The 20,920-nt window shown below is 44.1% G+C and overlaps 2 protein-coding genes across 8 annotated transcripts in view; one reads left to right on the top strand and one right to left on the bottom strand.

The window, feature by feature from the left end:
• Positions 1 to 1,057: 1,057 nt before the first annotated feature.
• On the bottom strand, positions 1,058 to 10,665 carry GPA33 (glycoprotein A33). Its single transcript, XM_416656.8, has 7 exons — positions 10,593 to 10,665; positions 6,974 to 7,125; positions 5,877 to 6,087; positions 5,168 to 5,326; positions 2,820 to 2,933; positions 2,271 to 2,388; positions 1,058 to 1,699 (listed from the first exon to the last, which is right to left on the bottom strand). Exons 1-7 carry the CDS (start codon positions 10,624 to 10,626, stop codon positions 1,618 to 1,620), a joined length of 870 nt encoding a protein of 289 aa, XP_416656.1. The 5' UTR covers positions 10,627 to 10,665; the 3' UTR covers positions 1,058 to 1,617.
• A 242-nt stretch (positions 10,666 to 10,907) lies between these two features.
• The window catches only part of DUSP27 (dual specificity phosphatase 27 (putative)), a 34,648-nt gene continuing 24,635 nt past the window's right edge, over positions 10,908 to 20,920 (top strand). For 6 of the 7 annotated variants that reach the window (XM_040664328.2, XM_015298129.4, XM_040664319.2 and 3 more), the window contains exons 1-5: positions 15,328 to 15,487; positions 16,068 to 16,200; positions 18,263 to 18,357; positions 19,057 to 19,288; positions 20,277 to 20,494. In XM_040664328.2, coding sequence (XP_040520262.1) covers positions 16,088 to 16,200; positions 18,263 to 18,357; positions 19,057 to 19,288; positions 20,277 to 20,494 — 658 coding nt within the window. In that variant the 5' untranslated portion in view covers positions 15,328 to 15,487; positions 16,068 to 16,087. Of the gene's footprint in view, positions 10,950 to 13,756; positions 13,838 to 15,327; positions 15,488 to 16,067; positions 16,201 to 18,262; positions 18,358 to 19,056; positions 19,289 to 20,276; positions 20,495 to 20,920 lie in introns of those variants that run through there. The other variant, XM_046912785.1, reaches the window with a different exon arrangement.

Below are 20,920 nucleotides of genomic sequence, written 5' to 3'. Positions count from 1 at the left end.
GGGCACAATAGGTTGCATCTGAGGATGCTGAAAAGACTGCCTAATATCCTTGCAAAGCTATTCTGTCTTTAAAAGGTCACAGAAAGCATGGGAAGTCGGCAACAATGGAAGGAAGGCAAACATATTGCACCCATCTGCCAAAGGACAATGTAGGGAACCATAAACCAATCAACTCCACTGTGCTCCTTGGAAAAATCATAGGTTAGAATCATATAGAATCATAGAATTGCTCAGGTTGGAAAAGGCCTTAAAGATCATCAAGTCCAACCATGACCTAACTGTACTACCCTAACTCTAACAACCCTTCACTAAGTCACATCCCCGAGCCCCACATCCAGATGGTTTTTAAACATATTCAGGGATGGTGACTCAACCACCTGCTGGTCTTTCCAGTTAAGGCCTTTGAGCATCTACACTACTCTATCTTACAAGAAGCCCTCTTTTAGGCCAAGGATTTAAGTGTTTGTGAGGGACCAGAAAGTACTGACCGCTGTCCTGAAACATTTATAAAAGGTACAGCTTTTGTTTTGCAGTAAAAGCCTGTTAAAATGCTAATTAGATTATTCATACCGTACTTTCTCATTGCAAAAGAGAGTAAGACGTGCCATTGTATTTTTTCTTCTGTTTCTGAGCTACACACCTTGCTCTTTTACCTTCCTCCAGCTTCTGCGTGCAGTTGTTTTTTTGGTGATCCATCTTAGCGACGTTTAGTCATGCATCTAAATGAAGCACTGGAAGCAGTCCTCAGAACGTCTTCCTGAGTTGTGCTTCAAGTTGTTCATTGCCAGAGAGATTTGGGTTTGGATGTGCTTTGTAAAGAACTCTGGTCCTTGCAGTTGTTATTACTACAAATGAAGGCTATGATTAGAGTATCACGCAAAACAAAGGCAGTCAGAAAGCTGTTATTCTTGGTAGTCTGACAGGTACAGTTCAAAATCTAGAATGCGTAGTTCAAAATCTGCGTGTAGGAGGATTGCTGGCTCTTCTTGAAAGTTATATTTCAGACTTCTGTAACAAAAGTATTGTTGCTTCAAACAGGAGACTTTGCTCATCTGTGTTGTTTTTTTTTTCCCATATTTTTATTCATGTGGACCTTGTGCGATACATACAAAAATACATTTAATAAAATGCCCATAAAAATCTTGCTTCGATCTTGCCTGTACTGGACAATGCTGTAAGCTCTGATGTTTGCATAGCACCATAAACAAGACCGTCCTTCCTTGACAACTTAGAATCAGCAACCTTGAAACCTTCTGTGGATCTAGGGATATATTAGCGACTTTGTTCTCCAAATAGACTCGTCTGGCTTCCTTTACAGTAAGTGGGATGGTGAGAAGACTGGTTATTTTTGGTTGAGTGGGTGGAACAGCACTTTACATGCATTTTTCTACTGTGAGGTTAAATATTAATACCCATTGCATGTTAAGCACATCTTTCCAGGGTAACAAGATTATTATCACCCCCCTCAGAAACAGCAAGACAGTGCCATTAGCTTTTACCTGGTTGTTCTAAACACTTCTTGTGGCAAGAGATAGGCATTTCTTTTCTTTTAGGCTTTCTTTTCTACACTGGTGTCTGTTCCTCAGCAAAACCTGAAGATGGCATTGGTTTCCTGCTTCATTCATCTTCAGGAGCATCTTTTGCTCTCTGAGTGTCCATAGGTATGTTCTGCGTGTGTTCACCTTCATCTTCTCTTGCCCTAAAATGTTATTCAGGAGTAGAAATGTTAGTTAGAGCCAGCTAGAAATTATACTGAAGAAATTTTGCATTAGAATGGTTTTAGATTGATTCAGGTTGATCTAGATGTGTACCAAACCAAACTCTGTAAATTAAGTCTTGTTGGTGGTTTGAGCTTATATAAAGTGAGAGGATGACTAGCGTATCTTTTCTCATCCCACTCTTCTTACAGTGGTCTTTCTTGGAGTAACGTTGATTTGGGCATGCAAGGGCAGAAACAGCTAAAGGGATTATGAGAAATGAGAAGCAGACTGGGCTGAGTGTGCTTGGCTGAGTGGGACACGAAAATTCAGTTCCAAGATGGAATGTTTGGGTTCTGCCTCAGGGGCCACAGAGGCATCTGATGATGTGGGCATGTTCTGTGAGATGAGTTGGGAGACACCAGGGTAGAAATGGAAGGGAAAAAAAGCAGTGCATACTTTCCTTGGTGATTTCTTTTCTTTGATACTTTCTCCTCCATAGGCTGATGCCAGAGGGAGAACGTGAACCCTTCCTATGTTCTGTTCTCTTTTTTTTTTGAGAAAGGTACTTACGTCTCCTCATAGTCCTTGGACTCTCGACAGCAGCAGCAGTAGGCTAGAATACCAATAACTATAACTGCAGCAAGAACTCCTCCAGCAATGCCTGCGTAAAGGGCAATGTTCATGGATGCTGTAAAGGAGAAAAAGAATTACCTCTTTGCAGTGAGAACGTTATCAAATGCGATCAGCACAAGCATTGCTCTTTAGATCCTACTGACAGAGTTTGACGGCAGCAATTAGAATTAGTCCTGTACTGGGTAGCTGATAGACTTACAGGAACAGCCCCTGGTTCAGAACAACAGCTGTACTTTATCGAGCACTTTGTTGATTCACACTTTCGGGGTTCAGGTTTGCTATGCACGCTTCTGGCTTTCTGTAAGCTCTACGCAGTAGTGAGCGCTCTGAGTGCTCTTTATGCTGAGAGCACGTTTTAAATTAATGTGTTACTTCCTGTAAGAAAGCAGGATTTTTATATTTTGTTGTCATTGCTTCTGTTAATGCTTCCACAGCTAGCTGGGGTGCATCCTCTGGTATGATTCTTCCAAAAGAAGAGACTCTTACGTGGGACAACGCTGACTGTCATGTTGCAAAATTCCGTTCCCACACTGTTTGTTGAAGTGCAGATGTAAAAGCCGGAGGTGTCTGCCGAGATGTTCTTCAGAGTTATTTGCTCACCTGTTGTGAAACAAAAGCCCAGTCAGGAGGAGAGGAGAACTGTAGGAGGGAAGGCAATGGGGACAGCAGCCCTTCACTTCTAGCCCAGGATGGAAGGAGTGAGAAGAAGTTATGGGAGCTGACGGATCGCTCCCTCCTGCTCAGGAGTTTCCGCGCTAGTCTCTCGGCCTTAGTGTGATTTGTAGGAGGACAGATGGAAGCGTGTTGTTTTCATTACAGAAAACGCAGTACTGGAACATTCCTTTTAGAAAGAAAACAAGAAAACTGGAGGTGGAGGATAAGGAAGTATGTGTGCTGAGTGACAGCTTTTCTTGCAGTGGGTAAATGGCCATGAGCCCTTTTCGCTTTGAAATGTGAGATGGCACAAAGCAGTGGTCTGACTTGGATGAGCGTCCATCTCACAAATTAACTTGTTAAATGGCCAAAAGTTCTTCCGTCCTCCAACCTTTAGGATTTCAGATTTGAATTATGTAGCAGAGGGGGCAGTAGCGTTCCGCTCTGAAAGAGGCCATCCAGGCTGTGAAAGTAAAGGAAGAAAAAGAAGTACAGTGAAATGGGAGTGCTTTGATACCAGACACTGCCTATCCAGCCTAGCAGAGTGCAGAACTGTATCTAAATCTTAGCTCTGTTTGTCAGGTGGGGCTTGTTACATCTCCAGCTGTTGCTTGTACGAGTACTTTGTTGTTGTTGTTTGCTACTGATAAAGGTCCAAATTCTGCTCTAAAATCCAAAAGCTCTGAATGCTCTTCAGTAGCTTTTCTGGTGTTCTCTGTGATTTTTGGTTCTTTCCATCTCTTGTATGGGACAGAGATTCTTTTAGTCTTTGCTGACGCCTAGTGCCAGCTAGAAAAAGAGCGTGCAAACCAAGAATTAACAAGCTCCACCTGCTTCATTTTTTAGTCTGCTATCCGCGCTTGCTTCACTTTTTCTTTCTTCCTCCAATATGACACTTATAGCTCTCAGAACTGCAGTTTTCTACTGGACTGTAGATTCTACTATATTAAATTAAAACTAATTTCTGAGTCAAATTGGAAGAATGCGTGTCAGATACTGTCGATTTTGGAGTGGCTCCTGAGGGAGTTCTGTGGAATGGGCGTTGCTTAGTCTAGCACAGTAAGAGGTGTATTGCTTGGAGTGACAGTGGGGCATCTAACCATGAGGGGGGTCAGGGACAGCTGATTTGCTTACTGGCCAGCAGTGCACTGATGGAAACAGAAATCATGTGGAAATGGATCAGGAAAGAACAGAATGAAGGCAGGAGTGGGCAGACAGCCGTTGCCCTGAGAAGACAAATGAGGGTGTGTGTAGGGCTGTGCCTGATGCACTGGCACCACTTAGTGGCCAGTCAAGTGACTGTGGTTTGTGTTTCTGTGTAGGTTCCGTTTTTTTGGCATAATTTATACAAGAATCACCTACTGGGAGCTGAATAGCCTACAGTCTTAACATATTTAGTTTAGCAATGCTACACTAACTTAAGCCAGAAAAGACAGGTTCAGACATGTAGTCTGTCTTTTTGGAGTTTAACATATCAGGAAGAAAGGAAGTGGCTTGGAGTAATAAATCTGGGTCCTGTGATACTACTGCACTTTAAAGGCTATTAAACTCACGGTTTTCTATGAATAATTCTACCTGATGTCCATGGAAATTCGTATCCTTTTCTCAGATTCTGATGTAAAAAAGCAAATAAAACATTAGGGCTTTTGTGACAGTCCTAAAGAATTGGAAGCTTCTTTTATTCTCTAAGTAGGAATGGTGTAAGTGTTTCTCATTACGCTTTCCTCTAGTTTAAGAGTCATCTCTGAAAGGAAAGTAGCTTCCGGAACCAACTTTTGTTTGCCCTAACTCCAGAGAGTGACCTGTTCGTTGTCAAGTGAGCTGAGATATAAAGGGACACCAATTAGAAAACTGGATTTTATTCCTCATACTATCCCACCCTTACATCCAGCAATTGAGTATGAATTATTCCTGGCCGCTTCCCAAGTGAGACAGCTTTCTTGCCAGGTTAAGAACTAAAGTGCAAGTCTTAGTGACCACTGTTATTGCAAGTAACAGTCCTTTTCGCCTTGTTAAGTTATTCAGGAATATATCTTAGGAAAAGGACAATTTCTTAAAATCCTGGTTAAAGGATTTCCTAGAAAAAGAGTTCTGATGTGTTTTTTTATTTACGTTTCAAAGTCTTTGTAACCTGGAACTATAAAGAGCTCAAAGCTTTGGTGTCTTTGAAATTCCCATACCTTTTGTTGTTTGTAGTACACGGGGCTCATTTTGTACACTGAAGCTTTGCCAGGTGTATGTGGGTTTTGGGGAGCCCTCGTGAGAAAAGCAGGTTAGATTGATAGTCTGTCCATATTCTGCTGTGCCCACAATCTTGCATTCTGGCTTGGATGGTGCAACTGAAGGAAGGAAAAACAGAATTTGGTTAATCATATGTAGTATTTTGTTTCAACTCATCTCCTGCATTTGTTTTTTAATTCCTCCTGAACAGAGGCTGGCCTTGCACCTACAGCCTTCTCAAAGGAAGATTGTCCCTAATCTGTGTATTCCTTCTTGATGCTTGTTGGTCAAGAAGAAAATGTAAGATACTTTTTGGGATATCTCTAATAATGTTGGGTAACTCTTCCTTTGATAACTGGAGAGTGACAAGACAGAGTGCATGAGGAATGATTTGTAATGAGCTCACTAAGTTACTAGGAAAATGACCTATACAACTCTAAATATTTTCTACAGTAAAGCATCTAAGGGAGTTGGATGCTTTAAGCCTTCCAGCCTACTTCTGTAATTGTAGGAAATGACCAAAGACAGGATTGTGGATTATGATTTACTGGAGATGTTTTTTTCTGTTAGAAAGTCAATTTTATAGAAAAAAAAAAAAAAACAGTATGGATTTTAGAAGAACGGTAGTGGATTATCTCATGAATCCAATTTTGTCTCCATCATGCTTACTGAGGACGAAAAGACTCGTGAGTGCGGACTGCCGGGGGGGGTCATCCCGTAGACGAACGCTGCATACGTATGTCCCGTTGTCTTCCATGGTTACTTCTCTGATGGTGATGCTGACGTCTCCGCTGTTGACATCACCAATAAACTGTATTCGGTTCTCATAGCTCTTGCCATACTGTACAAGTCCATCGAAATACCTAGTGACAGCATCATCCTGTCAGAGAGGGAGGGAAACCAAGCAATCTTAGGTTCTTCTGTGCACATCTATGGTCTAACTCTATAGATTAGCTCATTCTTAAGAGAAGAATAACTCAGAAAAGAATAACAGGTGAAAAAAACAAACAAACAAAAACTTGGAAGTTCAAAAGAGTGAGAGTATCTGTCTGGAATCCTCCTTATATCTTTTCTGGTCAGAGGGAGCCAATTTCTTTTGCTGGGTCTTTTTTTTTACTTTTCCCCTTCATGATGGGACATTATGAGACTTGTTGGATACCCATGTGTCAACCAAATCCTCCTGTGATTATACGTATTCCCTTGCCTTCTTCCAGCAATGATCTTAGGAGTAGAAACCCTCAGCAATTACTGCAAGGAGGGCTCCAAGTGGTGCTTCTCCTCTCACTAATCCCCAAGAGGAACTTTAGAGGTCTTTATGTCATATTATCTGTGAATGTAAGAGACCTCAAGAATCTCTCCATGTACTAGTATCAACTAAAACTTCTTTTACAGCATCAAATATGTATACACACAATATATGTATACTACATATACGTAAAAATTTACAAAGCTTTTTATAAAGTATCTGAATATCTCATACATAATCAGATAGAAACCTAAGGGACATACAGTAATGTATCCTCAATGTACAGTTGCAAGATCAAAAGAGAAAGAAAAGAAGGGTGGGGCTTGCCTAATATCACACAACAGATTTGTATTAAATTGAATCTACCATTACAGTTTCTAATTGCATAGGTGTGAGGCTAAAGAAAGTCTTGAAGGGATCCTTTCCTTCCAAAACACGTTCCCACTGTCCTGTTTCCATCTCGCCTCCCGCCTCCCTCCTGGATGCCCTGTCATACGTTTTGTTATGCAACTTGATTTACCGCGCTAGTGATTTTCTTCCAGACAACAAAATCTCCTATGTTGGTGAAAGTATTAGTATTAAAATTACAACGGAGAGTAGCATTGTTCCCTCGTGCCACCTCTACTTTCTTGATAGGTGTTTCCACAGTGAGGGCATAAGCAGTCACCAGAACTAGAAAGAGAATAAATTCATTAGTCAGCAAACTAATGGCATTTGATTTCTATGTTTGGCTTTTTTACCTGCCACAATAACCTACAACTTCCCCTCTGTTAATCATGGCATTCCCTCCTGAGCAGGAGGCCACATATGCTGCTGCTGACTGAATATAGGGAGCTGCTGCACAGGATGGCAGAGAGCTAAGCTCTGCTTTCTGTGCCTCACTTCCCTCTTCTTTACCTGAACAAACACTCTGTGGAGTTTATAAAGATGTAATTTGTTTTATGGGCCCTCTTTCTGTATTTTCTGTGTAGCACCATTTGAAAACTCTGCATCTGAAGCCAGATAGAGTGGAAGGAGAAGGGGAAAAAAGAAAAAAAAGCTGCTTAGAGGCACTCCTGCAACAAGGAGGAGCAAGGTCCAGTAAGGAGGAAGATGGAAGAGGGCAGAGATGTGTGCTCCCCTGAGAGGGGCAGGCTGTAGTGGTGAAGGTTTGCTTCTGGAGTGACCAGGCTGAGTTGGTGCTCGTCAGGAAGGATGTGAGTAAAAAACTGCCATCTAGCAAGCTTTGGGGCCTGTCTCAGCCATGTTTCTGTCCATCTGAGATCCACGAGGAAGTGGAACGTGTGAGGAAGAGAACAAAGGACATCTGGATTCCAGTGTGAGTTGCACAAGGATTGTAAATATGTGCTTTTTTAGACAAAAAGTTGTCACAGCCACATGCCGTAGGTCAACAGAGACAAGCCATTGGCAAATCAGCACTACCAGATCCTTGACTGTAATAGCAGTGAACTATAGTCTCCCTTAAAAAATAGCGGTGTAGGGACCCAAAAGATTTTGATATCACCACAGGTTAGTAGGGGACAGCTGGCACTAGGATCTGCTCCCCTGTAAAGGGGCAAAACCTTCTCTAACAGCTTACTGGATCCAGTCTGTTCCCCACAGTAAATGGCCTTTCAGTCTTTTTGTAGACATGGTCTATCCTGCCAGAACTGCTGCATTTCCCTCTCCTGAGACGAAATGGAAGGGAATTTCCACAGCAGCCACACCTATTCTCTCCTCTGCATGCTCCTTCCTTACTGCGGGGCAGAGATGCCCTCCTTTCCACAGCTGTCTTCAGAAAGCTTCAGGCATTTTCAGCAGAACTGCCAGGATTGGTTTTTGTGCTTGGTAGTGTCCTGGTAAGAAAAAGCTGATTGACTGGAGCTGGATGCTTCTAGCCAAAGTTGCCACCTTTCTGTGTTCTCAACTCTGTAATAGTTTTCTATGGTCTTGATTATTAAGGATGTATATTGGTTTCTTCCTCATGGCAGTAGTGGTTTCTACTCTCTGAGGCACTGATTCATCTGTAACTGTTGACAGCCACACAAGGGAAACTAGCAGGGCAAAGTACCTCTAAGATTGTTTTATTGTAGCCACTCCCTGGTCTTGCCCGGTTCTGCAGCATTCAGCACAAGGGCCACACTTGCATAGCCTAAGGGCTTTCTGACTGTTTCTAATCATTCCCCCTGCATGAGAGGCACCTATAAAAGCCATCTTGTTGCCTGTCACAACTGGATAGAGATGCTTTCTTGCATTTAGGTGGAAAGCATCATAATCTGTACTAGGAGATGGAGCAAAACCAATTTCCTGATCCTTTTGTCACTCAGAAACTTGTTCCACCAGGCCAGGCTTCACTGACAGGTCATTAACTCAGCCCTGAGGCAGAGGAGAAACTGTCCAGCCCTAAGGCTTCACTCAGAAGTGCTTTGGCTTCTTCCAGTTGGATGACTGAAATCCTACAATAAAAGAGATTTGGTTTTTGTTTTGTTTTCCCAAACATCTTCAGTGCAGGGTCATGGAACAGCTGTGTACTGGAGAAACAGCCCGTAACAAGAGGGATGTCTTATTTGTGTGTTGCTGTCATCTTAATGCCCAACATCTTCTGATGCTCTCCTATTTTTCACCTATGACATCTCTTTCTTGCTCCCATGTTGCCTTTGTTACGTCTCCTTTTGGCTCTCAGGGAAGCTGCATGATCTCATCCTGAGGTGCTGCTTACTTTGCTGATTTCTCTCCATCCTCTTTCTCACCACATTTGACCCCTTCAAAGTCACCAACAGCTAGCTGGTTACTGCTGGCATGTATTTTGAATAGATTCAGTCCCCGTTTCTTAGAGATAACTGAAAGGGCAGGAGAATCAGTTCTGAAAGAACTTGGGGAAAGCAGTGGGGACAAATAGCCACTGTATCACTAGATGGATGGCATCATCTAGATTTAAGCCTTAGGATTGCTTTTTATCATTGTTAATTAAGTATGTTTATAACATTTTTTTTGAAATTGAGAAAGGTTTCACCTCCCTCTACTCAACTTAAAATATTAGTAGCAGTGCAAAGGAAGAAGAAAATCAGTGTTTACTTTCACATTTGTTACTATATACATGTTGATGCGTAGTATCAAAACAGAGTGAAGGGCAATTAGTAGAGCTGAAACCAATTAAAGGGATATTTTCCATGCTGAAAAGATTCTGCTCAAGCAGGACTGTTATTGCTGACTTGCCTTGGTTAGTTTGGCTAGTGAGGCACAGAGCTGAAAAGTGTTAATTCACATTTTACAAGGAAATGCTTGGATTTAATTTCTACTAAGAAACTTAGCTGAAAATCAGTTCAGACATGGGAGGGGGAAAACCTCTTATGTGTGAGATCTGCGTTAAAGTTAAGTATTTTGTTTGACTTACAATGACCAATTTGCGGCCTTCCATTCAGCAAGAAGGATGCAGTAGCAGTCAGTCTCACACTGCAGTGGGAAGTTCCCCAGAGGGTAGCCTTCACTGACAACTTGATATGGGTCATTCAAGGCAGCTCTTGCGTTCCCACCCAACACTGCAGTGTGCTGTGTAGTTGTTCTGTTCTACTGCGCTGTAGGAAGCTACTGTACTTTTTCCTTTTTTTTTTTTCACGCTGAATTATCATTTGAGTCCTCCCCAAAAAGCCAGGTGCTTCACGCAGTGCACATACGGCAAAATTTCTCTGAGCAGAAATCCATAATTAAGATAGCATAAAGGGTGAGGATAAGGAAAAAGGAGCACAAACACTAAGACTGTTAGGCAGTTTACACAAAGATTGCCAGATTATGGACATCTACTCCATGCAGATGTATGTATAAAAGAATAAAACCCAAGGAGTTTTCCACTTCAATTGAGGAAATGCCCTCTTCAAGCCGAAATGCTGCATTTAACAGAAGGTGTTACAATTGGTTTCAGAGATATTTTTCGGCCTCTTGGAGTACAGCATTCTTTTCCCGTTTCTAAAGTTGACTTGTAGCTTTACGAGATGTCTGGGCGTCTGGGCATTCAGCACAGGGAACTGAACACACCTGCCTGATCATCAACATGCAAAAACTTATTTTAAACCAAAGCACACCAGGTCTGCTGTATTTCTCAGACTTCATTGCACTGTTTCCTTCTACCCAACCCTTGAAGGTACAGCCAAATCAGTACTCACCTGCACTGCAAATGAACAGCTGAAGTCCTTTCATTGCTGTCCTCCTTCCTTTCACCTCAGGGTGCTCTTCCTTGTAACTTGGAGGTGGCTAGAGAAGTAATTGACTTTAGCTGAAGGCTACTGCACAGTGACATCACAGGTCCATTTCCTCAATCTCTTTTAAAGTGCTTTGCTTTGCCCCTCCTCCCATCCAGAATGACGAGGTGGATCACCAATGGCATTTGATATCTCTTGCCACTCTCTGCCCCCTGGAGAGAGAAAACTTAGCTTCCTGTGGACTTTCTCCCCAATTAACTGCCTCTCCCAGTTTCTCATAACACACAGGTACGTAAAGCGAGAGAAGAGGCGATCCAAAGAGTACGGTAATTGGGTTGTGCACAACACAACATTTGATGTCACTGTTTGGCATGTCCGAGTTAATGGCAGGGGCAGAGGCTGTGATACAGACAGGGAGATGGCCTGGTGCTCCTGCGATTCTATCGCCCTGATGTTGCAGCAGAGAGCCAAGGCACGCTGAGGGCAGCGCCAGGTCATGTCTGTCACAGGTGGATCCACTTCTGGTAGTTGTTCTTCATCTCTGTGGTAGATCTGCCTCCATGGGCTCCTCCTGGGCAATCTTAAAACTGTAGCAGCACGCAACATATTCATGCCTCATCTGGCAAAGGGAATGAAAAGTAGTTAAAAAATGTTCCCTGATGGTACAGAACTATTGAGGGCAGTAAAAATTAAGAGTTGTAGAAGCATGTGAAGATACAGGGTAACTGAATTATAAAATTGCTTAGGCATTCTGTATTTTCAAATGTTATATTGTTAAATGTAAATGAAAGCAGACAAGGGAGGAATCTATGCAACGATGAATATTGAAGTTGCGGATAATTCTCTTAAAAATTGATTAGGTACTTAGTGATGGAAGTAGGTAAATCTAGAAATGATCAGTGAAGGAATAGGAAAGACAAATGAAAAATCATTACAACTGTATAAAATGCAATGCTCTTGTACTTGTAGTGCTGTCAGCGCTCACTGTTATTCCCTAACCCCTTCTAAAGAGATTTAAAAAAAAAAAATAGGCAAGGTAGAGAGTAAGGCATAAAAATGTAAGAACTGCATTAATGGGAAAGACCAAAAGCCTACTGTCCATTTTTCTGACAGCCAGCAGTGGTGGATGTCCAGAAAGAATCTAGACCAGGTGCAGTGATGCATGACTATGATTTGTAGCTCAGGGATTCCCTGGTGCCATATCTTTGTAACTTGGAGCCCTGGACAGATTCATTTATTTTTTCTCACTTTGTTCAATCCTTTTTTGAAGCCATGTAAACTTACAGCAACTACAGAATCCAATAGAAAGGTGTCTCACTGCTCAGAAGTGCAGAAGAAGTTCTGCATGAAGCAAAATTAAGGTAGACTGTCGTTATTCAGCTTGGAAGAAATATAGATGAGAACATAATAGAAGGTTCCAGAGCAAAGCAACCAACTTGTGTTGCAAGTCAGTGGAAAAAGGAGGGGTAAGAACAAGGCTAAGAAGCTCAAAGCAAAAAAACCAGAAGTTGGATATCAGTGGAGTCTTCCAAGCAGTGCCTGCCATGCTGTAATCACCCAAGGTAGTAACAGATCTTCTTTGGTACTTTGCCAGGAAATATAAACCAGTACCTACACAGATCTGTCAGATGATATCATGAATGATAGTGGTACAGTCCTTTGTAATTCCGGCCTCCTCCTCAGGCCACAAGCCAGTTTCACCCAGTTTGCCCTAGGAATTTAGAAGAAAATCATAGCACCTGATGATCTTTGTGGGTCTCTTCCAGCTGGGGATTCTGTGAATCTTAGCCAGGTGTTCAGAGCTCTTATGCTCATCTGTCCAAGCGCATGGCTTGCACATCAGCTGTGTTTGCCAAAGGTACTTCCTCTCTTTCCATTGAAAAAGGCTGTTGAATAAGCTGATTGATGGCTTGCAGCGTGCTAGCTACACATTCATTGAGGCATGTACAGTGAAAGTCCAGCCACTGCTCACATATTCTGTATGAGCAGTTGGAAGGCAAAAATTCCCACTAATTTAATTGACTGAATGTCTTGGTTTTGGTTGGGATAGAGTTAATTTCCTTTGTAGAGGGTTGTATCATTCTGTATTGTAGATTTTTGATGAAAATAGTGGAGAGAGCACACTAATGATTTACTTGTTGCAGAGCAGTGCTTGCAGAGAGCCAAGATCTCTTCTGCTCCTTGTACTGCCCTGCCAGCCAGGAGCTGGGGGTGCACTGGGAGCTGGGAAGGAATGCAGCCCAGACAGCGACCCAGACTGGCCAAAGAGATGTCCCCCAGAACATGTTGTCATGCTCAGCAAATGAAAAGCAGAATTAGGAAGAGAAGGGCATTCATAGCAATGGCGTTTGTCTTCTCAAGGAAGCACTATGCATGCTGAGCCCTACTTGCTTGGGAGTGGCTGTACACCTGCCTGCCTGTGGGAAGCAACAAATGAATTCCTAGCTTGCATTTGCTTGTGCATGCAGCTTTTAATGTACTTAGCAAACTGTCTTTGTCTCAACTCATGAGTTCTTGCACTCTTACCATCACGATTCTCTCCCTGACCCCACCTGGAGAGCATGAGCAAGAGGTTGTGTGGTGCTGAGCTGCCTGATGGGGCTAAACCTGTACTCTGGAGAATGAAAGGAGGGCTGAAGGCAGCTCCGGCAAATACCTGGTGTTACATTTAACTGAGCGCAGCTGGCCATCACGCTTTTTAAACTCTTTGCTGCCAGTGGACACCTGGAACGTCCCCGTAGGCAGTAAGTAAATACGTTGGCACTGTGATGGATAATGCCCTGTTGTTTGGAGACTTTAGCTAGATAAATCTGTTGTCCTAAGTTCCATAGACAGAATATGCTTCAGCATGTTCAGTGCACATACATAAATCTGATATTAAGCAACTTGTTTAGATGCCCTCTATTTACCACTCCAGTTAGTTAGGGATATTCAGACTCTTAAATCCTGATAATTTTTCCCAACAGTTCTTTTTTGAGGGCCTCAGGAGTTTTTGATAAATATGGGAGACAAATGTACAGTTTAGCAATAGGAATTCTGTAGAGCTCTGTGTGCAAAAGGAGTGGGACAGCTGGCAGTTCTAAGGGATTTTAATTCGGTTTCTGTGTTTACTTTCTTTCCATGCCTAGTATGAGCTGCACAACTCATAGGCATTGACACCACCACTAAAGGAACTGCCATCATGATCCCATAAGTTGTTACAATAAAAGGTAAGGAAGAACTTTCACGCTGTCTATGTTTCTCTTGGTAACATACGCAGGTCCTATCAGCACCTCTACCTGTGGGCAGTTGTGATGGGCTTGGCAGGATTTTCTAGTCCTATAAATACCTTGGGCAGTGGCACAGGCTGCCCAGGGAGGTGGTGGAGGCCCCGTCCCTGGAGTTGTTCAGGAATCGTGTGGATGTGGCACTGCGGGATGTAGTTAGTGGGCATGGAGGGGATGGGTCAGTGGTTGGACTGGGTAGTCTTAGAGGTCTTTTCCAACCTAAATGATTCTATGATTCTAAGTTTAACCATCATCCCTGGTTGCAGTTGTATCCGAAGATTCACAAGGTGGATTTTCAGAAGCAATTCAGTGACTTAAAAGCATCAGTTTTTATTGGATGTTTATGGTGTATGTGCTCCTGAAACTAAACTCCATTCTCCAATAATATGGGAGCCCATAAGCAAACTTCTTTGGACCACTTCCTGCTTCAGTTAGCAGCAACTAACGTGAACACATGTGGCACTACATTTGAGAAGTGGCTAAAACTTGCATCGCTCAGAGAAGACAGCTGTTGGATCAACTAATTCTTCCTCTTTTGGTACATTAGGATCTGTTTAAACCTGTAATTCAAAATCCATTTCCCCCTTGGTGTGACTCCCAAGATTCAATATATCACTTTTTCTTGTTCCTGCTTGCCTGGCCCAGTAAATAGATAAAGACAAGCCTAGGCTATGAGTACACAAAAACCTGGGTACCTGCTTCATGGCTCTTCCCTGTTGTCATGCAGCATCCCTGCAGATGTGGCCCCATCCCATGGTGGGGATGCAGCCCTTGGGTATGAAGCACAGGGCAGATGCACCCCCTGCCCAGCACACCACAGCAGCACAGAAAGCTATGCCACAGGAAGGGTCAGTGCCCTTTTTCATGGCCTTTCTTGTTCACTTTATGTTTGCAAAAGGAGTCAACAGTGGGATATCACTGCATGACTCAGAACTGGAGCCATCCGTACTGTAAACAGCGCTTCCAGCTTTCACAGTGTTCTCCCCCACCAGCCGGTCTGGTAAGCTTTGCTGGGAGTCCGAAAGTCCAGAATGGAGGTTTCCTCTTTTAAGTGGTATCAGAGGAAGATGCAGTGCACCTCAGTGCTGGCTCATCCAGAAGTGAAATGTCACTTGCTTCTATTGAGTTCGGGGTGGCTCACCCCTCACTGTGTGTCCCAAGGACATCAGGGGTCACCCCAGTGTTTCAGGTTGTACCTGACTAGGTCCCAGTTACTTGGAGGCTGCCAACAGGTGAGGCCCAGCCTCAGCAGCTCTGGTCTCTTCTCTCGGTGCCTCCTGCGAGGAGAAAAAGCACAGGGGGATAGGTCCCGCAGCGGGGAAGGAGTTAAGTGGCTGACCAGCTGCCGCCTGTGAGGCACTGAATTCCTCTCCGTGCAGCCCAGCAGCCAGCACAGGGACAGGCTATATTTAGAGGGCTGATAAAGGCTTGGTGCCGACAGTTGTCCTGCCCCTAGATGAAGAAGGCACGGGGAGAGAGGGGGGCAGTGGGTTTCTCTCCCTCATACAGCTCCCTGCCAGGTTTCCTGCCCCGCTCTCAGGGCTCCTTCACTGTGCCCCAACAGGGACATAGCCCTTCATCCAGGCACAGGCGGTAAGTGCCATTTCCTTGCTCTCTGCCTCCCTGCTGCCCTGTCAGATTGCTGCTTCCACCCAGGGAAGTGGCAGCGGCTGTGTTTCCAAGCTCCAGGCCAAGCAATGTCCGTCCTGGGTGAGTACGGTTGCCTCCCAGCAAAGGGCTACAAGTCCTGAGAGTTAAGGCTGGCCGAAACCATGGCTTTGGCTTGGAACTGGAGGAGCGTTTCATGCTGGGGAGGTGAGGTCTCATGTTTCTTTCCCTGACGCTCTCTGCTGTCCCGGCCTGGCGGCATACAGCTCCATCCAGAGACCGTGCACAGGGGGGAGATAGAGTTTCTGCCCCGCCAGCCTTCCTCCTGGCCTCCTGTGTGCTTACTCACGGGCAAGGAAGGCCCTGGTGCCTGCTGGGCACCAGCCAGGGAGCGGCACGAGGACACAGGATTGGCAGGTGCCCTGACAGAGAAGCCAACACGACTCCTTGTACCACCGCCTTGCTTGGGAAGATATGCGAACCCTTCTGCCCACCCTGTGGCAGGGTTCATCACCAGCCTGGCGTGGCCTGTAACGGTGCTGTGTTGCATGTTCCTCCCTTCCAGTGGAGCCTCCCTCAGCTGCCATGGCCAGCGGCGGGGATTCAGACAGCGAGCAAGTGGTGCCTGATGAAGAGAAGGATGGCCCAGACGTGAAAGCGGTGCAGGCCCACTACCTGCGCAGCCCTTCGCCCAGCCGGTGAGTGTGTGTGTGGTGGCACATTGCCTGCCTTTCCCTTCTCCTCTCTAAAAGCACATAGTCCATTTTTCTGCCCACGATAAGGACCTGTGGATGTTTTGTGTCCATGTTGGTCCTCTTTTTTTCCCCTAACAAAGACTGAGGATCTTTGGATTTGGGTTTGGTTAGGAGCCATCTTTAGCTGCAGGCTTTGCGTACCAAACAGGAAGCTGTCACTGAGCAAGCAGTGAGTTACTACATGTAAAAGAAGCATGATTTACTCCTAAAACAAGGGAAAAAGTCATAGAATCATGGAATCACCAAGGTTGGAAAAGACCTCCAAGATAATCTAGTCCAACTGTCCACCTACCACCAATACTGCCCACTAAACCATGTTCCTTAGTACCACATCTACATAACCCCTTTGTACTCCTTTCCTAAAGCAAAATGCTCTGCAGGACTTTCTATACACTTTGAGATGCTTTAGCTGAAGGCAGGGAGCAGGGGTCTGTCTGTAAAAAATCTGCCCCAGTGACCTCTTCAATCAGAAGGCTATGAGACGTTTCACATTAGGACCCTCAGCTGTGGGACACTGCAGAAAAATGTAGGCAGAATGCTTATTTCATTTAAATACGTGCATTCGAGAACTGTTTAGGAAATTCACTGAGCTCATATAAAGCAAAATTAGGTGTCAATCTTCATAAATCACTTTTCTTCTGTTGACCAGTCATTCAAAATGAGCCCTCCCCTCCCCACACCTGCCTCTCTCTTCCAATGCCTCATCACTTTTTCAGAGAAGAAATTTTTCCTAATACCCAACCTGAACCTCCCCTGCCACAACTTGAGACCATTTTGTCTTGTGCTATCACTGTTACCTGGGAGAAGAGGCTGACCCCCACCTCACCACAACCTCTTTTCAGGCAGTTGTAGAGAGCTATAACGTGTCCCCTGAGCCTTCTCTTCTCCAGACTGAACAATCCCAGTTCCCTCAGCCACTCCCCATAATACTCGTGCTCCAGAACTGTTCCCAGCTTTATTGCCCTTCTCTGAGGCTCCAGGGCCTTGATGTCTTTCTTGTAGTGAGGGCCCCACAACTGAACACAGTACTCAAGGTGCAGCCTCACCAGTGCCAAGCACGGGAATGATCACTTCCCTCCTCCTGCTGGCTACACTATTTCTGGTACAAGCCAGGATGCCACTGGCCTTCATGCCACCTGGGCACACTGTTGGCTCATATTCAGCTGAGTGCTGACCAACATCCCTAGGTTCATTTCTTCCGCACAGTCTTCCAGCCACTCTGCCCCAAGCCTGTAGCATTGCCTGTGGTTGCTGTGGCCAAAGTACAGGATCTGGCACTTGGTCTTGTTGAACTTCATCCCATTGGCCTCAGCCTAGTGATCCAGCCTGTCCAGATCCCTCTGTAGCACCTTCCTACCCTCAGGCAGATTGATGCTTCCTCCAAACTTGGTGTCATCTGCAAATTTACTCAGGGTGCTCAATCCCCTCATCCAGGCCATCAGTAAAGAATATTAAACAGAATGGACCCCTATACTGATCCCTGAGGAACACTGCTAGTGACAGTTTCAACCTTAATGCTTGTACTGCTTGTCATAACCCAAAGGGTGCATACAGACAATTAGATAACAGAAAAAAAATGACATTTTTGTATCATAATTAGTTTTGAGTTGTTAAATAGGACAATATTCATGTCTGTCTGTTGAGGTGAGAGCTATTTGTGAGATTGTTTTATTTATCCCTCTTCCTGTCTCAAACCAGACATCTCTCTGCTCAAAACCTTCCCCACTAGCCTATTCTTCTGTACTCCCAGCTCACTGAAGCTCTTCTCCTTCAGGACCTTTTTTATATAGACTGAAAAGTGTATTTGAAGCCTTTAGCTCTCTTCTGGAGAGCAGTGTGAGGGCTCAAGAAGAGCTTGGCTCCCATTCAATCAGTAGATCCTTTCTGCTCCAGTTCCCTCTTGTTGTCTTCTAGAATGGGTATGAGGGTTAATGGGATCAGGGGTCATGGAGATGGGATCCCAGCAGAGGGCATTTGCCTAATAGGAAGTGTGGTTGGTTGGCAGGTATTCAATGATATCGGACACTGATACAGAGAGCATATTCATGGAGCCTATCCATCTGTCATCTGCTGTGGCTGCCAAACAAATAATCAATGAAGGTAAGAGGAGGAAATGTAAAAGAAATATGTACATAGTAGAGACTTGAGTTGCAATTGTTTTGCCTTTTTCATTCAGAGACCTCAAAATGACAAAAAAGCCTTTAGAGCAAACCACACCTGAGGCAGAGGTGAAAACCACAAAGAAATCATAGAATCACAGAATCATTAAAGTTGGAAAAGACTTCTAAGATCACGTAGTCCAACCATCTACCCACCCCCACCATGCCCACTAACCATGTTCCTTGGTGCCACACCTCCAGGGTTCTTAAAAACCTCCAGGGAAGGTTTCTCCACCACATCTCTGGGCAGCAAATAACAATATACAGAAAGGTTTGGTGACTGCCTTTGACGCCGTGGACTGAATCTGTGGCAGAATCATGTACTACAGTGATGGAAATGGTTTGGTTGCTAGTTGCTTGCTGCAACAGTGTCCTCTTCCATTTTTTGGAGCTAGAGTGAGCGTGCACTTTAACTCCCAAGCCATTGTGTCTCTGGACTAAGAGGATTGTGTATTATACTCTTCCCATTATAACAACCTTCAGACTATTAGGTAAGCATGTACGTGCATGTGTTGCAGACAGGACGGTTTGAGGTCACTGGGAAAAAAAATCCACAAAGGTTATCTCAGGAACAAAAAATGCCAGGTTGTATATTTGATTTGTTTTTACATGATTTTAGTTAATTGTCAGTTTGTTCCAGAACTGAAGACAAAGCACATCAAGGTAGATGCAGTGTGTCCCAAGATGTTAGAGTCTGCACAGCAGTTGATGGTGGAAGATCTATACAACCGAGTTAAAGAAAAGATTGATGACACCAGCTTGTTTAACACTCCGTGTGTCATGGACTTGCAGAGGGCACTTGTAAAGGACAGGCTGGAGACTCCTAGAGATGCTGTGGATGAAGTCTGGCCTAATGTCTTCATAGCAGAAAAGTGAGTGCCAGCTTTTGTATCAAGTTGCATGAGATTTCCAGTGAACGGTGAGATGGAACCACTGAAGGCATAACATATATTACATGCATCTAATACCTTTCATCCCTAGAAAGTCACAGTTTTTTTTAGAATACGAATCACAGAACTATAGAATCATTAAGGTTGGAAGAGACCACTAAGATCACGCCGTCTAACCACTACCCCATCCCCACTGTATGTCCATTAACCATGTCCCTCAGTGCCGCATCTACACGGCCTTGAATACCTCCAGGGACAGTGACTCCACCCTATCCCTGGGCAACTGTTGCCACTGTCTCACTGCTCTTTCTGAGCAACTTTGTGCCATCTGAGTATATGTTCACATATATGCTCACATAGATCACATAGTGCAAAGGTCTCTGCGTGCTGAGAAGTAAATATGTCTGGATCAGAATTCAGCAGCTTTCCTATGCTACTTTAAAGCTTCAGAAAATATAGCAAAAGAAAAGGAAAATGAGCCCAAATTGAGTTCTGGTTGGAATTTGGCCTTGAAACTGGGACTAAAGTCCTTCTTGTGTAAAAGAAAATGGAAAAAGAAATACCATACCAAACGTTGAATGAAAATGGCTAGGTCTCCTGTACCATTGAGACACCTGTACAGGTGATCAGCATAGAATTAGAAGGGGATACAGTTTAGAACATCAATAGTGGGGTGGTAAAAGTGGAGAAATAAGAAAATGGCATGAACCTAAGATGGCAGGATGATTTTAAAATCAAGCTGAAGTTGAAACAGAGTGTGCAGCAATACTGGTGAGTGCAGGTCTATTTTTTCCCAGTGAATATTGGAGAGAAATGTTTGCAGAACTCTCAAAAGACCTTAAGGTCTGAGGAGAGCCATGTGTTGTATGGGTGACGCAGATTGGGAATTGGGTAGCTCTTGCAGTACACCGCTTCTTTCCTACCTGGAATAGGAACACCAATATCTAACACCTTCTTTTCTTTTCTGAAGGAGTGTTGCAGTGAACAAAAGCCGTTTGAAGAGACTGGGCATTACACATGTCTTGAACGCAGCTCATGGTACAGGTGTATACACAGGACCAGATTTCTACAATGGTCTAAATATCCAATACATGGGCATTGAAGTGGATGATTTTCCAGATATGGATATCTCCAAACACTTCCATCCAGCTGCAGAGTTCCTGGATGAAGCACTGCTGACTTACAGGGGTAAGGCAAAAAGATTACACTACTTTGGAATGCTTGGGAATTAATGGGTGGAAGTGTTCACTTTGATAAACAGCTGATGCTACATTTTTAAGTGGGTAGAGCGTAGATTCATTGTTCTTTGTATCCACGTACAGTGAACACTTCTTGCCCATTCCTGCGGTGCCTCATACAAAACAGAAAGCCAATTTCAGAAGCTCACCACTGTGAACAAGAGGAGGGCACTCTACTTCTCCATGTTCTTACTCATAACTCCCATTTACTCCCTTTTCATATGACTGATGCTCAGTTTGTGCCACTGACTTCAGCTCACTAAGACAGCAAATCCAACTGCCCTCCAAGGAAGAGATGATTTTTCACTTACCTAGTAAGCTGAACTAGATCACAAAAGGGTACCAAAGACTACACAGGGGAAGATGCAGGCAGACA

This window comes from Gallus gallus, chromosome 1 (assembly GCF_016699485.2).
Source record: "Gallus gallus isolate bGalGal1 chromosome 1, bGalGal1.mat.broiler.GRCg7b, whole genome shotgun sequence".
NCBI lineage: Eukaryota > Metazoa > Chordata > Aves > Galliformes > Phasianidae > Gallus > Gallus gallus.
Note: the sequence above shows the minus strand (reverse complement) of the source record. Positions and strands in the feature narration are given on the sequence as shown.